The following is a 23,008-nucleotide window of genomic DNA, read 5'->3' on the forward strand; positions in this document are numbered from 1 at the left end:
AAACTGGAATCTCACATACACACCAACAATTAACACCCCAAGATCAACAACAAATGACTGAGAATTTACACCGCTGTTATATTCACCTACACGTTTGGACCAGCGCACACAGTTCCATCCAATCACACCCATGAACACAGCCCAGTTCTGTGTCCTCATTGGTCCATATGGAATGATGTCATGCAGACAGCATCTTCATTTGAGGCAGTTTTACACAACAGTAAATTAATCCTTCAATCACAGGAAGTGTAAATTGGGATGTTTTGTTTTGTCGGCATGGTACATTTTTGGTTTACTTCAGGCAAATCAAGACTGACATTTTAAGGTGAAAGTCTTTTTAAACCTTGAATACACAACAAACTGAGTGACCACATTGACCAACGGCACATTTCTGCCACGCAGGTGAGTAAAGAACCAATCACAGACCTCTGGAATGGTAGTCGGCTGTGGGGCTACTGGCGGGGGTTTTCTTCACGGCAGTGGAGCGGTAGACGATATGTTGACGCCCTTCTCCCTCTTCCTCCCTCATCACTCCATCCCCCCTTTCCACTGGCTCAATAAAGAACTCCTCTTCCTCCGTCCTGATCATACCAGCCTGGGAGACAGACAGAGAAAGGGGTGGGGGGGGTGGGGGTGGGGGGGTTACTCAGTTAGACCATGTTAGTACAATGCATAACAAACCAGATTTAGGGCTCGCCACATATCCCATCTCCCACCAGTCATCACTGCTTTTAAAGTCTCCCCCTGTAGCTTGAAGTCAGACAGCCATGAGGAGCATGTAACTGGCCAATCCCTCTCTTATTTCCTGGGGGTTGTCAGCAGGGGATAAGCCACACTTACAAGGACAGTAGCGATAGAGAGATGAGAGACACGACTGTGAGAGGCGACAGAAAGAGAGAATGAGTGACGGCTAGTATCAGAGCCACCGTAAGAGGAAATAAGCTTGTCCAGATCAGATCCCGCTCTAATATTCCCTGTCAGGTAATTCCTCCTGACCCATTCTCCGCTCTGACACACGCATGCATATATACACACACACACATACACCCACACACATACGCACTGTTCATGAGAAACACACCATTTCAAAAAGCAACACAGCACTCATGCACTCGCACACACACACCAAAAAAAAACAGGCGCTCGGGAAAATTGCCCGTCACTCTCTTTAATTCCTTCTGTCTGTTTAGACAACTGGTAATTACCACGGCAACCGACTGCAGAGGAGCGAAACCATTCTGGGGTTTCTAGTGCTACAGAGGGAAAGTAAGAAAAGAAGAGGAAGAAATAAACACAGAGAGAGAGAGAGAGAGGCAAACATTGACACGTCTGATACGCTCACCGTCGCTCTTCCCTTTCTAACAAGCAGCATGAAGAAGGCACAGTGAAGAGAGAAATTAGAGAGATTGTTGCTTGGCAAAGAGCTGCAGGAGGTTTCCAGTGGTTTGCGATGCAGTGAGTGTGCTGTTATGCTGCATTGAAGCAGAGCTAACACAGAAACAGCACTCTAAGACTCCCAGGTGACACAGCGGTCTCGGACGCTTCCGTAGCGCCAAGCTGACGACCACAGTTTAGGGCTGAGGGTTTGACTGGGCCGCTCGCTCCGTGGTTCCCCAACCTCTGACGGGAAGCCCAGCCACTCCATGTATCAGGATGTGTCCCAGAGCTAACCTACCAGAATCAACTCGTCTACTAATAACCCCAAACCTTGACTCATTGATTCAGATGAGCTACTTCAGGCCTGCATGAAAAATGCGAGATGTCCGGGGATTCCTGGGAGAGGCCTGGGAACGAATGCGCTAGCTGACTAGTTGGGAAACCCCATTGGTGATGCAAATTGGCCAGCATCATCCGAGGGAGTTGGGAGCCGCGGTCAGCAGGGATTTCCTGGTCACCTCACGCTTTAGTGACTCTCTCAGGCAGCTTGATGCCCACAACACTAACTTTGTTCGTCAGGTGAGTGAGTGGCCTGCCTTTCTGGCTCTATGAGCAGGGTGGAAAGAAACAGTGGCTTTGTATAGATTCTAGGAGAGAAGCTTACCACTGTCTTTAATTCTTCTGAGAGTCGTTGCAATGAGATAAAGGTGTTATAAAAAGTAAATTATATATTAACACCCAGCCTGGTTAGTTCTATATTAACACCCAGCCTGGTTAGTTCTATATTAACACCCAGACTGGTTAGTTCTATATTAACACCCAGACTGGTTAGTTCTATATTAACACCCAGCCTGGTTAGTTCTATATTAACACCCAGCCTGGTTAGTTCTATATTAACACCCAGCCTGGTTAGTTCTATATTAATACCCAGCCTGGTTAGTTCTATATTAACACCCAGCCTGGTTAGTTCTATATTAACACCCAGCCTGGTTTGTTCTATATTAACACCCAGCCTGGTTAGTTCTATATTAACACCCAGCCTGGATAGTTCTATATTAATACCCAGCCTGGTTAGTTCTATATTAACACCCAGCCTGGTTTGTTCTATATTAACACCCAGCCTGGTTAGTTCTATATTAACACCCAGCCTGGTTTGTTCTATATTAACCCCCAGCCTGGTTAGTTCTATACTAACACACAGCCTGGTTAGTTCTATATTAACACCCAGCCTGGTTAGTTTTATATTAACTGCCAGTCTGTTTAGTTCAATATTAAAAGGATATTTCATTTGTTAGCATGTTAGTCCACTTTACTGTTTCCACTTACTGTTAGTGTTGAAGCATCATCCAAATGTTTTTGCCAAAGTTAAATTTCTGAGATGTTTTGGCTGTCCAGTAGAATGCGCAAGCCATAATTCTGTGGCTGGACTCACCAAAACAAATTCTTCAAAACAACAAAATGAACTACACAACCATCCTGTCTTTGAGGTCTTTAAAGGCATGGTGGTGCAAAAACAGTTTGCTATGTCTACTACTGCTATTATAAATGTCTACTACTCAATCTGTGTTATTTTCCTATTTTGCCCTTTGACACAAAATTAATTTCTAAATATGCACACAGCTAGATCTTGCCTACCCCACCTCCATCCTAAGGTTCTCTAAGATATTACAGTGTTGACACCATTTTCTATCTCTATACCATTCAAAACCATAGCATGATCCAGAAGAAGGTACACGCTTTGCCAAACCTTTTTTATATGAGACATTTCAAAAGTGAAAGGAACAACACTGGCAATTTACCACTGACAATACCAAGTATTTTGTTTTCTTCAAATGCACAAAAATGTATGTTTACAGAATTAAGCCTCTAAGAAAACCTTTAGAACTATATGTGGACACAGTTTATAGAGACAAACCACTGCAAGGATGTCTAACATGCGAAAAAATGAAATGTCCCTTTATTAATACCCAGCCTGATAAGTTCTAAGTCTAACAAGTGCTAATATCAACTAATTACAGCATTGTATGGCTGGGGATTGAAATGAATTAAATCTTAACAATGTTAGCATATTACAGTTAATTTGACAAATTGATGGAATTATTCTTCTGAAACTGTCAGGAGAAACATGCAGTGCTTGACCATCTCCCTGACCAGCCATGCTTGACCAACTCCCTTGAATTATCCCATTATAAAAGTGTTCACACTATTACCAGTCATTAAATCAGGGAAAAATGACACTACACTACAATGATAAGAAACGTAATTGAATCAGCAGTACTACAACGATCCCAGTCTACAGGGGCAGACAGTGACAAGAAATTGTCCCTGGCGTTTCAATCACACCAGCTTATTTTTCCACCCTTGAGGACCATAGTAATCAGATAAGCATAATTTAGCAAAGAAAAAGGAAAGGAAAACAAAATTAAAAACCAAAAACAACTTTGCAGCTTGGCCCCCTAATAATAGAAATATACCTGATCATCAGGCATTTACCTGGAATGACAGAATGTCAGTCCCACCCTGCCCATCAGTGCAAAAGTACTGATGTTTATACATCTTAAACAGGGAGTCATAAAGCCTGCACACAGTTGGTCTACTCCAAGATGTGTTAGTATCCTTCTATTCAACACTATTTTCTCTCTCTGTCTGTCAAACTGAGGCATTGGTTTGGAAGGATGTCAACAAGCCGGTGACCTGCCCCCTCTCTCTCTCTCTCTCTCTCTCTCTCTCACCGTCTCTTACCCACTCCATTTTTCTCTCCTTCTCTTTCTCTCTCTCTAATTCCATTCGTCCCTCTGTTCTCTCTCAGCCGTGGTGCGGCATTCCGATCGGAGCTGATGGATCTGTGCTGGTGCATGGCTTCCCGCTCCGGAATACCAAGCAGACAGGAGAGGAGAGTCGTGTCAAAGAAAAATATGACATGTGGGACTGGGAGACATGGTCGGATCGATTGTAGAGAGGGAGAGGATGGGGAAAGGACCTCTCCAGTCTAAAAGTATAGTGAATAAAACATCAAAGTCTCTATAGATTCCAAAGAGAGCGTCATGTTCTCTTAGAAACATGAACAAATAAACAGGAACAAGGGAGAAGCTTGTAACCAGAAGAGGATTATGGGAATTTATTGGAAACTGACTGTACATAACTGTCTGGCATAGCTCTCTCTTCTACTGTATATCGGAAAATAGAATAGTAGAAAATTATAATCATGAAGAAGAGATAAAGATTACGAATCATGAAATTATAACCATTTAAGGTTAGAGAACACTAACTGTAAAATCCCTTCTCTACTGTAGAATTTCGATTCGACTCCAGCTTCATTTTACCATTGTGAATGGAATAAAAATGAAAAGTATGTAAAAAGCATTAAAGCATAATAACACTAACTATAAAGTCAGATTTATCTCTAGTCTACACCTTACAATTCTATTTCCATCTGGCCCTGCTATTATTGCTACCCTAGGAAACACAAAACACACGCACACACTCACACACACACACACACACACACACACACACACTCTCACACACACACACACAGACACTTTAAACGTACCACTCTAAGACAGCAGGCTATTATTATCTCCCTGGTCATTGACACCGTGACACAAACCACAACCCTGCTGAGGCCTCCAAGTCATCATCTGAGAGCTCCAAATATGGCCGCTACAGCCAAGAGGAGGCTTCTCTTTATGTAAAAAGCCTGCATGCCAAATGACATAATTTACTAACAACAGGAACAAAATCCTACAGCAGCAGAAAATGTCAACTGTTACATGGATTATAAAGAATATCTTTTTCTGGAGAGGTTGATATATTTTTGTCAAGCGTGAACCAAATCTAAAATGTTGAAGTGGAGATTACTTGCGAATCCTTATTAAAGTAATCAGACTACAGATTCCTGCAACAACAAGATCAGATTAAGAACTGTAATTAGTGAATAGGGTGTCATTTGGGAGAGCCTCTGTCTTTGAGGACATCCTGGGCCTATAAAAAGCCCTATTGTCTGTCAGCAGTGTAACGTGAGAGGAGGCTAAGTGTCCTGGCCAAGTGTAATAGCAGGAGAGTATCATGGAGGACGCTGTGGTCAAGGATCAAGGTAACACCATACTATCCTCACTCAGCCAGGACTTCTTGGTCCCGTGGCGGTTCTGACCCATTCTCCGAACTGGCTATTAACAGTTGCTATGGCAGGGATTCAATCGGGTCAATTGTTACCTGGCGATGGCAGACACCTGGATAGCTGGTGTTTTGGTGGTGTCTGAGGTGTAAATGCATTAATGCTGTCAACCTGGTGAGGAGCACACCCACACAGCCCAAGCCAGATGTTGGCTTGAGCGATCAGTATTGTTAGAAGATCATATCCAGTCAAACTCATTCATGAGTGTAAGAAATAGATTGGAGGGCATGTCCCAAAATGTTTCATCAAAATATAGTAAGCAGCTTGTCTGTGCTGGAATGGTGTGGGAGTTCTACAACAGCAACAACAAAATAATGTGGGCACATACCTGTTATCAAAAATGCATTTGTAGAGTAGACCACTAAATGGCCAGCTCGTCCAAACATCACCCCTTATTACACAAATCCCCTATTTCATAAATAGTCTGTTTGCAGTATAATGCTTAACAGCCTTATTTGTGTAAGAGCAAACAGAATATCCCCTTTTTCAAAGTGAGATATTCACAGGACATTTAAGAATTTAAACAGATTGTTTTGTGAATTAAACAGTTCGCCTAATTTCCAACAGGGAGAAGAGGTTGCCCAATTATTTCAATCTGGTCTTGTGCTGGTGGCAGATGTCACTGTGATTTAGGCCCTGTGGGACTTAGTGATGCAACACTGGTCCTGTCACCCTGTCCCTCTCATTACATAGAGTGGTCTCTAAACGCAGGCCGTCACTCCAGGACATACAGGAACACCCACACACACACACACACACACACCCACCTACACACACACACACACAAACAGGAAGACAGGTACGCACACACACATTCATACACAACACACTCAGGGATACACATAGAGTACACACAGACAAACACACGCACATACACACCCGCACACACACACACACACACACACACACTGATAAACACGTACAAGCCAAATCCTGAATAGACCAAATTCACAATTCAAAAGTCACCATTTACTTAAGTTGTCATTTTTATTGCATGGCATTAGTCTGGACCACTTTAGAAGCCCCTGTCTAAGCCATGGAAACAGAGGGAAGACTTTGCGAACTAGCTGCACATCCATCCATTATGACCTCGGTGTACTACTGCACACCACCCCCAGCAGAGAAACAAGTGAAAGAAGCGAGAGATTGAGAAGAGATACGCGACGGGAGAGTAGAAAGCAGTATTGTTGGAACTAGATCATCTACTACACCATAGGACTCTCTCCAAGACCTGGCCTTTTAGGGTTTAGTCCCAGTTCCAGTAATAAACAGAGCACTTCCTGTTGTCATCCCCAGGTCACACACTCCGAAACCAACCAGGTCAACCAGCACGTGGGGATCGCCTCTCCACTCTACACCCCCTTCTCCTTCTTGACTCCTCCTTACATGCACATTCTCTGTAACGTTTCTTCTATAAAACCACCCTCTTCGGCCATTTCCTTTCCCCTCGCTCCTCCTCACTCCTCTCAATGTTTCCTCTAACATGAACTTCCGTGTCTGCAGCCCAAATGGCTCCCTATTCCCCATGGTTCCTAGTTCAAAGAGCCACAGTAAATAGGGAATAAGGTGCCATTTGTGCTGCGGGCAGTTTTCTTTCAGGTTTGGGGGATGTTGACATAGTGTTGGTAAGACACAAACTTGGGAGGGCAGGCTGTCTAAGGATGGAATCTCCCTCCCCATCTCTCTGTCCATCCCATTCATTACCTCTGTTTTCAGATTAAAAAACTCAGGCTATGGATGTTATGAATCAAAGAGACAGACAGAGAGAGAGAGAGAGAAAGAGTGAGAAATAGTGGTCAAAAGAGAGAGATATAAAAAAGAGAAAAACAGGAAGGGAGAATATGGTGGGTGGGTTAGAAGGGAAAGACAAATGATATGAAAGATGAGAACGGGAGGAGAGGGATATTGAGGAGTAATCAATAACGGATGAGAGAAAAATTGTTTAACTGTGAGGCAAACGGTAGAGGTTGATGTACAAGATAAGGCCATGAGAGACATAGTGGAAGGAAATAGACGAAGACCTCAAAATTAAAATGTGGCTGAGAAAGAAAGAAGTAGATAAAAAGAAGAAGCAGTAAAATAAAATAAAACACGGTGGAAGTTTAAAGTAGCAGTCCATGGACAGTCTGCACATGTGGAATGAGGCTCATCCTCCTCTGGAAGTTTCTCTACCATTCTTCTAACGTTCCGACATTGTTCCAGCAGCGTTCCGGCCCACCAGATGTCCTCCTGGCCCAGAAGACATGGAACAGTCGCAACGTGTGTATTTATGCCTGAGTGTGTGTGTAAGTGTATTTGTGTGTGCGTGCGCGTGTGTCGAGTATTTCTCGGATCTAACGTTCCTGTTTTTCCGTTCCAATTGGCTGTGAGTTTAAAACATGACCTACACACAACCGTGACTGTTTAACATTTTCTACTGTTTTTACACCACTGCTTCCCCTCCATTTCTTTTTTTTTACAGTCTGAGTGTTCCGTTAAGCTCAGTGGAAATCCTTAGTCGATTCCAGTTGACAGTGGTGCCTTCATTCGTACAGAGCACACGAGTAAGATCGGTCTGTTACCCTGACTCAATGGATGTTCGCTATTTAATGGTTGGAACCTCTTATGTTTTATTCAATTTTATTCCTACAAATTGGTATGTTGCTTGCAAATGGGTAAATCCTTTCAATATAATGACGCTTACGACCTTGTCAAGCCATGCAGGACAAGGAACTGTGGTAAAATTGAAACAGAAATCAACGCTCTCTGTGGATTGCACAAGTATTAAACCCCTAAGTATGTTTCATGTTTTGTTGTGCAATCTGAAATTGAATACATTTAATTGGGATTCTCTCTCTTGGATGAAGAAAACACACAACATTTTGAAGACGTGAAATCATTTCGTATTCTTGTTCTATTGTGAAACAAAAAGTTTAAATGTGTTGGATAAGTATTCACCAACCGGTTAGACAGTTAAAAACCTTACCATAGACTCGTAATTGGATTTGGCCTTGATTTATGGGACTATTAATGGACATTTAAATGTCACGTTCTTTTAAGCCCTCCATTGTAGCCTTGGCTGTGTGTTTAGGATTATGTTCTTGTTGAAAGGTAAACATCTGCCCCAGTTACAGATCTCTTGCAGACTGATAAATCTGTTACAGACTATTCTCTAGAATGTTCTCATATTTACATTAATCTTGCCCTTAGTCCAGATGTTTCCAAGTCCCTGCCTAGTCCCCACAACATGATGCTGCCACCATGCCTTACCATGGGTGTTGGCTTTGTTCCACTGCATTTTTGCATTCAGGCCAAAAGAAGTAGAGAACACTTTGGCACATAATCTTTGGGATTCAATAAAATGTATTTTCTTCAATGGCTTGACTTAACTCTCCTTAATATAGCCCAGCTTTGTGGTGTACTCTGGCAATCATTGACACATAGACACTACTGCCCATCCTGGCTATATCTCCTTTAGAGTTAATGTTGGCCTCTTGGTGGTTTCTCTGACCACCAACCTCCTGGCCCGGTTGCTCAGTTTCATTGAGTGGCCTGCTCTAGGCAGAGTCGTGGTTGTGCTAATGGATATAACTGGGCTCCGGGGGACTTTGAAAGTTGGGATTTTTATATAGCTCAGGTCTGACTGGTGCTTTTCCAGAACATTCTCCTGGACCTTTGAAAGCTCCTCAGTCTAAATGGTGTGGTTGTTTAAATATGGTCTCTGTAATACTCTGGGGCCTTCCAGAAACAGGTGGATATAATCTGAGAACATGTAATGCTTCAATTTCTCACAGGCAAACTCTGTTCAACAAATTACAGAACTTCTGAAGGCAGTTTCTGATCCACAGCTTATTTTAGTGTGCCATAGACAAGGGCATGAAAACCTTCACATTTTATATTTGTGGTTCATTTGAAAAAAGGAAATATTTGTCCCCCAGCATTACATAATACATTGTGTGACAGTTTCCCAGTGATGTATATTTAAATCATGGTAGTAGCAGCCAAAGCCAAATCCAAAGTTTTCATCACATTGTTTCTGATGATAAAGTGAGAGTGAAAGTGGTGTGTGCATGCCTAAATGCTGTCAGACCTGGATAAGCCTACAGCCACACCATTTATTGTCAAAAAGCTTTTTATGAACAACCAACATAATTGTCAATTCAACACTCACCCCTCAAACACATTCAGAAGTTGAAAATTCAAACCACACCAAACAACTGTTTCTAGCACTGTCTACATTTGTGGCCTGTAGACACTACCCCCAAAGCACTGTCACTTACTGTAAGAATAAACTGCTAGATGTGACAATCCACATGAGACTACATGATAAGCTTGGACTAAATATGGAGAGATTTTAAAGTATCTGCCTCTTACTATGAACATCTTTACGTATGATGTTGGTTGTTAAAAATAGAAGTGTTTTGACAGTATACCATTTTATTTAAGTACCGTTTCATTAATATACCACCGTACTTATGAACAATTCTGTTTTTATACCATTATTTTTATTTGTAACTATGTGTTTGCTTGTATTCAAATATCTACAGAAAGTTGAATTTCTGTCTTGCAGCTCAGGTCAGAAGGACAACTTTATATTTCTATGTATTGACCGTTTTGGTCTTCTTGGCCTGGTCTCCCTTATGAAAGAGACTTTGGGGCTCAATGGGCTTTTCCAAGTGAAAAAAAAAGGGTCAAATAAATAGATGCGTCTGGTTGGTTTAATACTTGACCATACTTAAAGAGACAATAAAGATGATTTGTTATTGTTTGCCATCTACTAGTCACCACCCTTCTTTCAAACAAGGTCTGTGATTTTCATAGTTGAACTTAAACATCTTTACTTGATAGATGGTCCTCACATGTGTTGTACTGGATGTATTCAGAGTAAGACTAAGTAACTTAGTGAGTAATCTATGACTCCTGAACACATTTAATTGCATTTTTACATTGGCATCATAAAAAAACATTTTAGATTTTTTTACTACATGATCTGGGTTGAGGAGGCTTAATGGACATATCTGAGGAGGCTTTCTATAGTAAAGTGGAGATATCTGAGTTAGTTTTCTTTAGCAACGGGGAGATAAAGAGGCTTTCTACAGCTACATGGAGATATCTAAGGAGGCTTTCTACAGCTACGTGGAAATATCTAAGGAGGCTTTCTACAGCTATAGAGAGATATCTGAAGAGGCTTTCTACAGCTACATATACATGTTGTATCTGAGTAGGCTTCGTACATATACATGGAAATATACTGTAAGATGTACTGTATACGAGCAATATGTGTGTTCATTCATGTGTGTGAGTTTGTGTGTGTGTGTGTGTGTGTGTGTGTGCATGCGTATTGGTACAAGTAACAGAAATGGTGTCTGTACAGTACAACTCCCAGTGCTAAGTGACAGCCTTGAAGCTGCTTAATAGATTGTGATTAGTGGTTTTGATGACGGCGCTGTAGCCTTTGTGTGCTCTGAGCCCATTTACCCATTCCTGCTAACACTTCATCCCAAACACGGAATACTGGCTGGCCAGGGGAGGAGCCTCATCAATCCCTCTTAGACTGGACGCACCCAGGCGCCATTGATCAGTGTGTGAGTGTGTCTGCGCGCTCGTGTGTGTGTGTGTGTTGATAGATGACCTCGATTAGCTGTGACTGACTGTTCAGTGATTTTAATCTCAGTGCAGTGGAAAGGCAGTTCCCTGAATAGTGATATCTGAAGCAGACGGTGATTACAGATCTTAATGGATTAAAAACCAATCACTTCTCTCAGATCAGCTGCACGGGAGGGAGGATCACAAGAATGTGCGTTTGTGCGCGTGAGTGTGTCGATGTGTCTTTTCTTTGCTCGAACAATTGGTGACCCTGACTGTGAAAACTCTGGGTAAAAAAGAGTGCATGACTTGTACCCCATCATGTTTCTCTAAATCTTTCTGTCTTTCTCTCTCTCTCTCTCTCTCTCTCTCTATATATATATATATATATATATATATATAAATCCCTCTTTTCCTTCTCGATATTCCCCTTTCTATATAATATTTTTAATCTCTCTATCATTCTCTTTATCCTTCTTTTCTCTCTCTCTCTCTCTCTCTCTCTCTCTATATATATATATATATATATATATATATATATATATATATCCGTCTTCCTGTCTCTCTCGCTGTATGTCCCTCCTCTCTCTCACCTACCCAATCCCTTAACAACCCCACCCTTTTCCCTTGCAGACAAGTCCCCCACAACACACACGCCCATCCTCGTCCTTATCTTTACTCTATCTCCACATCTATCAGGCATACCTGTAACCTAGCAACAGAGCGGAACCAAGGCCCTCCCCCACCTGCTGTCTCAGCTGACAGACGGATGCTAACAGCCAATCAGATTGTGCTGGTAATGGAACCACATCCAATCAGATTGTCCTGATAATGGAACAACGTCCAATCAGAGGAAGAGAAAGAAAGAGGTGTGACGATGCTACCCACCCCTGTAGCCCAGACGTGTGAACAGAAAAACGCATATGCATGCACACGCACACACAGACAAGCTCAGTTGCACACACATGTACGTACACGCACACACACACACACACACGCACACACACACAGACACACTTCCCACTCATGAAGCTGACAGATGACAGGATCATGCTCACTTGCCTGTTGATTTTATGACAACTGCTGCTTTGTTAGACACTGAGGGAATGCTACCTGTAGCTCAAATATACATACGTACAAATAAACACACAGACAGACAAACACTCACAAATGAACACACACACATGCAAACTCACACACACACAAAATCACAGACATATACACACTCAAATAAACACACACACACAAATAAACCCACACATAAATTGGATAGAGATGTTTATGCTAAGTAGTTGTGGTGTTTCTCTGTTTTGTTATTGCCATGCTGCTACTTCAGGCCTGAATACAGGATCATATATAATAGTCCTACCTAACCCAGCCTCTGACATTCCAGGACAGCCTGTTTGCAGGTTAGAAGCCGGAATTATAAAATCCTCACCCTCCGGATGTGTTTTACTCTATACCCTCCTCCCTCCCTTCCCCTTTATCTAACCCCCCCCTCTCATTTCCTTCTCTGTCTATCTCTCTCTTTCTCTCCTTCACTCGCTTTTACATATTCTCTCCATGCAGTCTGTGTGGAGGCCTGTGATGTCTAGATGAGAGGATTCCTGACTCCTGCCTCCACCTCACTTATCTGTTTATTTTCCCCATCTTTCCTCCTTTCCCTCTCTCTTTCCCCCCTCCCTTTTCTATAACCACCCCACCCACTCTTGTATTTTCATAGTCTGTTTCTCAGTTTTCACAAAAATCTGTCAAAACACTGCCGAATGTAAATGGATTGGGGAGGGAGTGTAATGGGCCTTGGGATACCTTTGAATTGTGAGATGTTTCTTCATCTCCATTTCTCTCTGTTTTCACAGCTTCTGAGGATAGGGATCAGAGTGGGTAAATTAGAGATTAAATGAGTCTCTGGTTGGAGAGAACAAGCATTGGTAGAAAGAGAAGAGAGAAGAGAGGAAAATACATTTTCTGTCTACAACAATTAACACACCTGCCACTACAAATACATTATTTTACACTGGGCCTTGAGTTCATTAGGATATGGAAATATGACCCAAGGTTATTTTTGAATGACAGTTGGAGTGCAGAGTGGACCACCCAACTCAACACCAGACTTCACAACCAAGGGTTTGGCTAGAGGCGGGACCAAGAGCTGACCCGGGGGTTTAGGGGGATACAAGGGCGGGTCCAGGCAAGGGTGGGACTTGGGCATAACCAGGGCGGGAACAGAAGCGTGACATGGGAGTAATGTTCCAACTATAGAAATCTCTTGGCTGTCCCATTGAAAATGTTTTGGGCACAAGGCTTTTCACAACAAATACCAAAACATTGGTTCATCTGAAACATAGTACAGAAAGGAAACCTAACACAGAAAGGAAACCTGGCACAGAAGGGAAACCTGGCACAGAAAGGAAACGTGGCACAGAAAGGAAACCTAGCACATAAAGGAAATCTAGCACTAAAAAAGAAAACTAGCACATAAAGGAAACCTAGCACAGAAAGGAAACCTAGCCCAGAAAGCAAATTGACTATTGTTCAAAGGTTACTGACTGGACGGGAGATTATTCCAAGAATTCAAGTTGACCAGGAACGAGGAGCACTCCTGTCTCCCCAGAACAAGAGTGTCATCAACAGTGGGTTTGGGAGAGAAGGACAGGTGAGGAGAGGAGGGATGAGGATGAGGAGGGATGAGGAGGAGGGTGAGGAGAAGAGGGATGAGGAGGAAGGTGAAGAGAAGAGGGATGAGGAGGAGGGTGAGGAGAAGAGGAATGAGGAAGAAGGTGAAGAGAAGAGGGATGAGGAGGAGGGTGAGGAGAAGAGGGATGAGGAAGAAGGTGAAGAGAAGAGGGATGAGGTGGAAGGTGAGGAGAAGAGGGGATGAGGAGGAGAGACAGAGATTTATGAAGACATTTATGAAGACAAAGGTGACAGCAGTAGAATATTGTAGCCTAGCGGTGTGTTTGTGTGTGTTTAAGCAGGGCCCATTGTCATGAAGCCCAAAGCAGGGAAATACACAGGAAGAATCAAGTGTATTAGAGGCTGAGCCAAAATGTGGAGGCTGGCAAGGGTTTTCTAAAGACTAGGCAGTAAACACAGTAGTTCAGGTCTGTTGGTGGGCTGTTTATAATAGTTAGGTGAGACAGAGCATGTGTGGGAGAAAAAGTAGAGAGAGGGGAAAGAAGAGCAAACAGATGTGTGACTATTTTGTCTGGACTATGTGTGTGTGTGTGTGTGTGAGGGGGGGGTGAGTCTGGACTATGTGTGTTTGGGGGGGGGGTGCATGTCTGTGTGTGTGAGGAAAGTTGAGTCTAGACAATGTGTGTGTGTATATGTGTTTGTGTGTGATGGGAGTGTTGACTGTGGACTGTTGAGGTTTTAGGTTAAAATGTACAACTGGAGTTATTGTTAGAATTGGGCTTGGTTTTAGGTTTAGGCATTACGTTTAGGTTTAAAGTTAAGTCTTGGTTAAGTTTACGCATGAATGCTAGATTATTGTTTCTATCCAAGTGTGTATGTGTCTTTCACTAACTTTTTAGGACCTAAATGGCATTGACTTTAGAAAATGCTTTTGTACGCTTATGGGTTAGGTTAAGGCTTTGGTTAAGGTGAGGGTAATGGTAAAATTAGAGTTTTGGTTTTCGGATTCAGGAAGTTTGGGCCAAGAGGCTTTCAATTAAAAAGAAAAAGAATAGACCTGAAAAGTGTACATGTGCATTGGAGAGTGTTCCTGTTTGTGGGCATGTGTGTGTGTGTCTGTGTGTGTGTGTGTGTCTGTGTGTGTGTGTGTGTGTGTGTGTCTGTGTGTGTGTGTGTGTCTGTGTGTGTGTGTGTGTGTGTGTGTCTGTGTGTGTGTGTGTGTCTGTGTGTGTGTGTGTGTGTGTCTGTGTGTGTGTGTGTGTCTGTGTGTGTGTGTGTGTCTGTGTGTGTGTGTGTGTGTGTGTGTGTCTGTGTGTGTGTGTGTGTGTGTGTCTGTGTGTGTGTGTGTGTCTGTGTGTGTGTGTGTGTCTGTGTGTGTGTGTGTGTGTCTGTGTGTGTGTGTGTGTCTGTGTGTGTGTGTCTGTGTGTGTGTGTGTGTGTCTGTGTGTGTGTGTGTGTCTGTGTGTGTGTGTCTGTGTGTGTGTGTGTGTCTGTGTGTGTGTGTCTGTGTGTGTGTGTGTGTGTCTGTGTGTGTGTGTCTGTGTGTGTGTGTCTGTGTGTGTGTGTGTGTGTCTGTGTGTGTGTGTGTGTCTGTGTGTGTGTGTCTGTGTGTGTGTGTGTGTGTCTGTGTGTGTGTGTGTGTCTGTGTGTGTGTGTCTGTGTGTGTGTGTGTGTGTCTGTGTGTGTGTGTGTGTCTGTGTGTGTGTGTCTGTGTGTGTGTGTGTGTGTCTGTGTGTGTGTGTCTGTGTGTGTGTGTCTGTGTGTGTGTGTGTGTGTCTGTGTGTGTGTGTGTGTCTGTGTGTGTGTGTGTGTGTCTGTGTGTGTGTGTCTGTGTGTGTGTGTCTGTGTGTGTGTGTGTGTGTCTGTGTGTGTGTGTGTGTCTGTGTGTGTGTGTGTGTCTGTGTGTGTGTGAGGGGGTCTTAGGACAGTGCTGGTCTCTCATCACAAGCTGTGTGCATGTGTGTATGCGTGTGTGTGCGTGTGTGTGCGCGCGTGTATGTGTGTGTGCGCACGCGCGCGCGTGTGTGTGTATGTGTGTGAGAGTGTCTTAGGACAGTACTGGTCTCTCATCACCAGCTGTTTCCTGCAGTCCAAGCACTAATGAGGAGCCTCACCATCACCATGGTAATCAAGGTCAACCCTGGGCCTGGCCACAACACACTGCAGCACGTCTACTCACGCTGTGTGTGTGTGTGTGTGTGTGTGTGTGCGCTTAACAGGGTTAGCAGGGGTGTGGTGTGCGTGTCAGCGTGAGGGAGAGTGACACAGAGAAAAAGAGAGACAGAATGAGAGCGAAAGACAGGGAGCAGTGAGACACATGTTTAGGAAGGTTTGGACTGGGTCGAGGAGGGAGTGTGATGCTCTGTAATGTCATGACTCCCCTCCCCTACTCTTTCTGTCTTTCAAATGAGAACACTAAACAGAGAGACAGACAGAGAGAGAGAGAAAGAAAGAAATAGAAAGGGCCAACAGAGAGAAAGGGGGAGGGATGGAGAGAAGAGAGGGAGGGAGAGAGAGAGAGAGGCAGGGAGTGATGGAGGGAGAGAGTAATTAAATGAAAAGCGCAATACTTAGCTCCTTAGTCCCGTCCCTCAAGGCCAGCCTTAGAAAGATACAGCCAGCTAATGTCATAGCAACAGGAAAGGGACTGGAAGAGAGGGGGAGGAAGGAGGGAAAGAAAAGAGGGTGTGAGCAGAGCAAAGGAGGTACGCAGCCAGAAAGAAAGAGACAGAGGAGGTAGAGAGGCGGTAGGAGGGAAGCTGACAGAGCCAATGGCAGGATGGGAGCATAGATGGAAGGAATAGCAGGGGGACAGGAAGAGGTATTGGATTGGGTTAAAGAGTGATAAGCAGAGAGAAACAGAGAGGACAGGCACACAGCCAGCGGTACAGTAAAGGCCAAACCTCCTCCTCTTCTCCTTCCCTTTAACCTCCTCTGGGCAGATGTACCTGTGTTTATCATTGGTCTGCTCTCATTATCCGCCCTGAATAATTAATGAGCTATGTATCAATAATTCAGCTTTAATTAGCTAACCAACACCAGCCATTCTAGAATTCTGCTGAGAAAACGAAGAGCTCTGAACTTGCAAGTTACCATTTTGATAATGATCTTTTGGTTCACCCTGTGTCATCCAGGCCTCTGTCCGTCCTTCTCTTCCTTCTCTATCTCTCCATTTAAAAGTGAAATCGTTGGCAGGTTAAGTGCAGGGCTGGGAGTCCTAAAGAAACAGTTTCATTGGTGTACTCTCCAGATATCACCAGGTACACACCCTCGCACACACACACACACACACAACTAGAAGTCCTCAGCTAACAGAACCACGGGTGTTAAAGAGATTAGGGACCAGGGCCAAAGCCACTATAAAAGATCACTACCAAGAGCTTATGTCTCACTAAAGGCCCACATTTTTCAGTGTCTGTGTGTTTGTGTGTGTTTGGCTGTGTGTGGGTGTGTGTGCGTGTCTTTGTGCGAGTCTTTGTGTGTGTCGGCCCACCAGCCTCTATTCAAAATACAGTGGACTCCAATGAGACTCACAGAGGGATCGATTGGGCTCAGAGTACGCCTCGGTGGACGGGCCAGGCCTGTTGTTCAGTGAATCGATCCACTTTGTGTGTGTGTGTGTGTGTGATTGTGTGTGTAAGAAAGGAGGGAAATGCATGGTGGTTGTATGAGCGAGTGTCAGTTGTTATCCAAGGCCAGCGTGGCTGGGCAAACATGGAGACAGTTACCATTTCACAGAAACAAAGCATCGACACACCACAGAGCGCACGTTGCCAGGTATTAGAGCACACCTCAGTTCATCCACCGACGTGTGCAGTAATTCCCTGGCAACGCACTGTTTGAAGTGTGTTAATGTGCTTTCAAAACGCACGTCAAAAATTACATTTGAAAGGATTGCCCCGGAAAAGCAAAACCTTTTGCGAACATGTGCCCCCCAAAAACCAGTTGAGCATTGTTATCATTGTAACATTAACATAACCCAGACCTCTCTCCTGGCTCCTGTGAAGCCACATTCATCCAGCCTGCTGATCTCCAATATGATGATGATTATGACACTGACAGAATAACAGCTTTACCAGTAATGCCATTACTGCTCCAGGCCCTCCCACTAGCCAGGTGGTAGCAGGGAACATTTGCTGGAATTGCATGGCTCTGACCCTTTCTCTCGGCAAGTTGCAAGGTGACTACATTTCTGCACTTCGCTTGCGTGTGATCGACTTACTACAGATTCACGCCAGACATGCAGCTGGAGACAGGACAAACTGGGCAGTCATTATTTTAAATGCGATGCACAGTGTGTAAAATTCAAAATATTTGCATAGACTGCAAACCAGTTTTACAGTAAGCATAAGCATGATATAAATACAGCTAGTTAATTAGCTGTCGGCTGCCCATTTATAAGTTTATCAGTGCATTTTTGCATTTCGGTTCAACACACATGCCTTGTTCTTCATCTACCAATGAAGAGTTCACACAAAATCTTACAAATGAATTAAATAATCATCAGTTCAAGCACCACCACACTCCCACGACCAACACAACCTTTCAAGTACTTCAGCAGAGGGGGTATGAAGATGATGTGTTTGCACAAAAAATACTAGCTATCCTGAGCAAAAAAGCTGCACACATTAATACACTTGTTGAGCTTATTTATTTTATTGAAAGTGAGCCTTCAATAGTCAACAATAGTGAAAACAGTAAACAAATTACAAGCAAAATGCTGGCTACTGTCGACAGTCTTCAAAAAGAGAGCTCTAAAAAAATACATCTTGGCTACGCAAGACAGTACAGTTGGATATTTGGAATGAAATTGTCTGAAAGTGGCAGCAACCTATTTTGAGAAGTAACATAAAACTTGACAAAGAAAAATTATATATTTAAGAAAGAAAAACGTTGGCAGTGAACATAATGCAATAATACAATACCTCACTGAATTCTGTCTATAATGCAGTGGCCAACACAATCACTGGATCTCAACCTTATTGAGCTGTTGTGGGAGCAGCTTGAGCATGTGGTACATAAGAAGTGCCCATCAAGCCAATCCAACTTGTGGGAGGTGCTTCAGGAAGCATGGAGTGAAATCTCTTCAGATTACCTCAACAAATTGACAACTAGAATGCCAAAGCTCTGCAAGGCTTTAATTGCTGCAAATGGAGGATTCTTCGCTGAAAGCAATGTTGGAATGACATATTTCTTTTATTATTAATTAATTCATTATTTCTAACCTTGTCAGTGACTGGTTCATTTTGAATGACAGTGTGTATATATATAGCCGTATTTTTTTTTTTTTACAAAAACACAGGGAAGGTATTCTGTTTTGCATTTGAGACGACATTCTGAGAGGGCATTCTGAGAGGGCATTCTGAGAGGGCATTCTGAGGGGGCATTCTAAGAGGGCATTCTGAGAGGAAATTCTGAGAGGGCATTCTGAGGGGGCATTCTGAGAGGGCATTCTGAGGGGGCATTCTGAGAGGGCATTCTGAGGGGGCATTCTGAGAGGGCATTCTGAGAGGGCATTCTGAGAGGGCATTCTGAGGGGGCATTCTGAGAGGGCATTCTGAGAGGGCATTCTGAGAGGGCATTCTGAGAGGGCATTCTGAGGGGGCATTCTGAGAGGGCATTCTGAGAGGGCATTCTGAGGGGGCATTCTGAGAGGGCATTCTGAGAGGGCATTCTGAGGGGGCATTCTGAGAGGGCATTCTGAGGGGGCATTCTGAGAGGGCATTCTGAGAGGGCATTCTGAGAGGGCATTCTGAGGGGGCATTATGTTGGACATTCCTTTGCAACCATGGAGGAGACAAAGTTCAACTGGAAGAGAAGAAAGTGGAGAGAAGCAGGTGGAGATGGAAAGAAAGGCAGGAAGGAGCGAAAACCTAGAGCATCGGTTTAACACTAATGGTCAATGACAACTCAGCGCAGCAGCTAGAACACAGCAGCTAGAATGCAGCGGCTAGGCTAGGCACAGGTACTACGGCTGCTGAAAAATTTACTAGGCTTACCGAGGGGGAGGCTACAACACTTAGCCAACTGGACAATGCAAATAGAGAGGGATTTTATTATTTTTACACCCATGGAGGGATTTCAAATGGAAACGGAAAAGTTGAGGAAGTGACTAGGGACGAATAGCGTGCAGATGTGTGTTTCTGTCTGCGTTTGAGTCTACGTGTGTGAGCTGGATATGAACTATGCAGCCAAATACCGCTGTGTTTTCATAGCAATTCTCTAGTTCAAAGGAAGGGCCAGACAGACACCTGACACAGGCTAGCTTTGGTTACAGCTGCCATGGCAACATAAAACAAACAGACAGGCAAACAGATTCCGATCATGACAGCTCTATCTCTTTCTCAGTCCCAGTTGGACAGAAGAGAGGAGAGAAGGATCCAGATCTGAGAGCAGGGGGTGAAGGGGTAGTGTGCATGTAACTTTTTCTCACTCTGACTTAACTTCATTCACCTCTGTCATCCCACTCACTTCTCTCTTTTTATTCCATTCTATCAATCTATTAGCCATGTTGTTCCATCTTCCCTCTCACTTTCGCCCTCTCTCTCCACCCGCCCCTCTGCCCCTTCTCTCTTTCTATCCTTCCCTCTCGCTCTCTCGCTCTCTCTGCCTAGGGCGGATGTACCTAGAAGTCAAGTCCTTTTTGAGCCAGCTTGACAGATCCTAAATATTTAACTACTGGACAGAAACTATGGTAAAAGAGTGCACGCACGCACGCATGCACACACACACACACACACACACACACACACACACATACACTCACACACACAGACATCAGCATTCAACCACATACAGACCTGGATGCACACATGCAAATGACTATAGATCTGATCCTCATACACATAGAGGATGTGTGTGTGTGTGTAAATGACTATAGATCTGATCCACATACACATGGAGGGTGTGTGTGTATGTGTGGGTGTGTCCCCCAAGGTGTCAGTAAGCTGCTCATTCTGCACACTCATTTCCATTTCAAGACAGAAGTCCTCAAAAACATACACAACACCGGTCATATCAAACAATAATAACTCATATCCAACAATGAATCCTTATTATAATGTTGTGAGGGGAAGCTCCAAATGGCCCATTCCTCTCTCCCTTTCTCTCCTCCTCTATTCCTCTCTGTTGTTCTCTCCTCCCTTCTCTCCCTTTCTCTCCTCCTCTATTCCTCTCTGTTGTTCTCTCCTCCCTTCTCTCCCTTTCTCTCCTCCTCTATTCCTCTCTGTTGTTCTCTCCTTCCTTCTCTCCCTTTCTCTCCTCTATTCCTCACTGTTGTTCTCTCCTTCCTTCTCTCCCTTTCTCTCCTCCTCTATTCCTCTCTGTTGTTCTCTCCTTCCTTCTCTCCCTTTCTCTCCTCCTCTATTCCTCTCTGTTGTTCTCTCCTTCCTTCTCTCCCTTTCTCTCCTCCTCTATTCCTCTCGGTTGTTCTCTCCCTCCTTCTCTCCCTTTCTCTCCTCCTCTATTCCTCTCTGTTGTTCTCTCCTTCCTTCTCTCCCTTTCTCTCCTCCTCTATTCCTCTCTGTTCTCTCCTTTCCTTTCTCTCTCTCTTTCCCTTCCACTTTTAATTACCTGACGTTTCGTCTCGTGGCTCATCCGGATGCCAGTGGAGACACAGATATCATAAGCTGCCCCCAGCTGTCTGTGTGTGTGTGTGTGTGTCTGTGTGTGTTACTGTGCCTGCATTGTGCATGTGCGTGGGTTTCTCTTCTTTCAGCATTCAGCACTTTCTCAAGTGCAGTTTACAGTGTCTGCTTCTGACTGTTTGTGTGTGTATAAATCTTAACTGACCGTTTATAGCATGGCTCTGGACAGATAAGACTAAAATAAATGATCCAGGATGTTTATTCGAGATGTGTTTTTTCCATATTGTCCTTTTTTCTGTACAACATGTCCTAAACCAGATGAAGAACACCAGGCCTAGACAGAGCTACAACATACAGATCAGACTGCAGGCCTTGACAGAGCAACAACATACAGATCAGTCTGCAGAACTAGACAGAGCTACAACATAGAGATCAGACTGCAGGCCTAGACAGAGCTACAACATACAGATCAGACTGCAGGCCTAGACAGAGCTACAACATACAGATCAGACTGCAGGCCTTGACAGAGCTACAACATACAGATCAGTCTGCAGAACTAGAAAGAGCTACAACATAGAGATCAGACTGCAGGCCTAGACAGAGCTACAACATACAGATCAGACTGCAGGCCTAGACAGAGCTACAACATACAGATCAGACTGCAGGCCTAGACAGAGCTACAACATTCAGATCAGACTGCAGGCCTAGACAGAGCTACAACATACAGATCAGACTGCAGGCCTAGACAGAGCTACAACATACAGATCAGACTGCAGGCCTAGACAGAGCTACAACATACAGATCAGACTGCAGGCCTTGACAGAGCTACAACATACAGATCAGACTGCAGCCAATTAGACACTGATGAATCACAATCCACACTCCGTTCCTCCCGTCCTCCTCTCCTGCCTCTGAGGATGAGGATGTTTGAACACCGCAAAGGCAAATATCTCTGACTGAGATGAAGAGGGAGGGAGAGATGGGGTCAGGCCAATTCACTGGGCCACGGATGGAAATAAACAGAGGGAGACAGAGAAGTTGAGTGATCAGGCAGTGAAAGAACTAAGAACAGAGGACAAACTAAAGAAAAGACTGATAAACATAAAAAGATGGAGAGAAAAAGGAAGAGAGAGACAGATTAAGGGATGAAGAACAGAGATTAGGCGAGTGCGAGACAATACTCATAAGACGGGACAAGCCAAGAGAAAGACAGAGAGTAAGACAGAAAAAAGGGGGTGACAAGTGAGGAATAGGACATTGAAGAGAAGTTACAAAACAACAATATATGAAGGGACATGCTGACTACACAGAAAAATAGCATGGATACCATCCAAGCACCCCCCCCCTTCCTCATCTTGCTTTCAAATATGTGCTTCCCTATCTTTCTGAAACCATTTAATTACAATTCATTTCTCTCTTTCTCTCTCCATTCCTCACACTTTCCCTCTCTCTCTACCACCACCATTCTCTTCTCTCTCGCCTTCTCCTTCCCCCTTCTGTTCTCCCTCCCTCTCTCTGTCTCTCTCTTTCTCTATCTGATCCCTTCTTCTCTCTGGTGTCACGCCCAGAAGCCATCTGTGACTGGCAGGCAAAGGGGGCTGGCTCACTCATTACAAAAGCATCTGATTGGCTGGAGCCTCACTTACTCCAGCGCCAATAGGGTCTT

The 23,008-nt window shown here is 43.9% G+C and overlaps 1 protein-coding gene across 2 annotated transcripts in view; it reads right to left on the minus strand.

Annotated features, from left to right (window-relative positions):
* LOC109614569 (A disintegrin and metalloproteinase with thrombospondin motifs 2-like) overlaps positions 1 to 23,008 on the minus strand; it is a 132,843-nt gene that overhangs the window by 78,389 nt on the left and 31,446 nt on the right. For both annotated transcript variants that reach the window (XM_013133529.3, XM_013133530.4), the window contains exon 3: positions 427 to 595. In XM_013133529.3, coding sequence (XP_012988983.2) covers positions 427 to 595 — 169 coding nt within the window. The remainder of the gene's footprint in view (positions 1 to 426; positions 596 to 23,008) is intronic.

This window comes from Esox lucius, chromosome 4 (assembly GCF_011004845.1).
Source record: "Esox lucius isolate fEsoLuc1 chromosome 4, fEsoLuc1.pri, whole genome shotgun sequence".
Classification (NCBI taxonomy): Eukaryota; Metazoa; Chordata; class Actinopteri; order Esociformes; family Esocidae; genus Esox; species Esox lucius.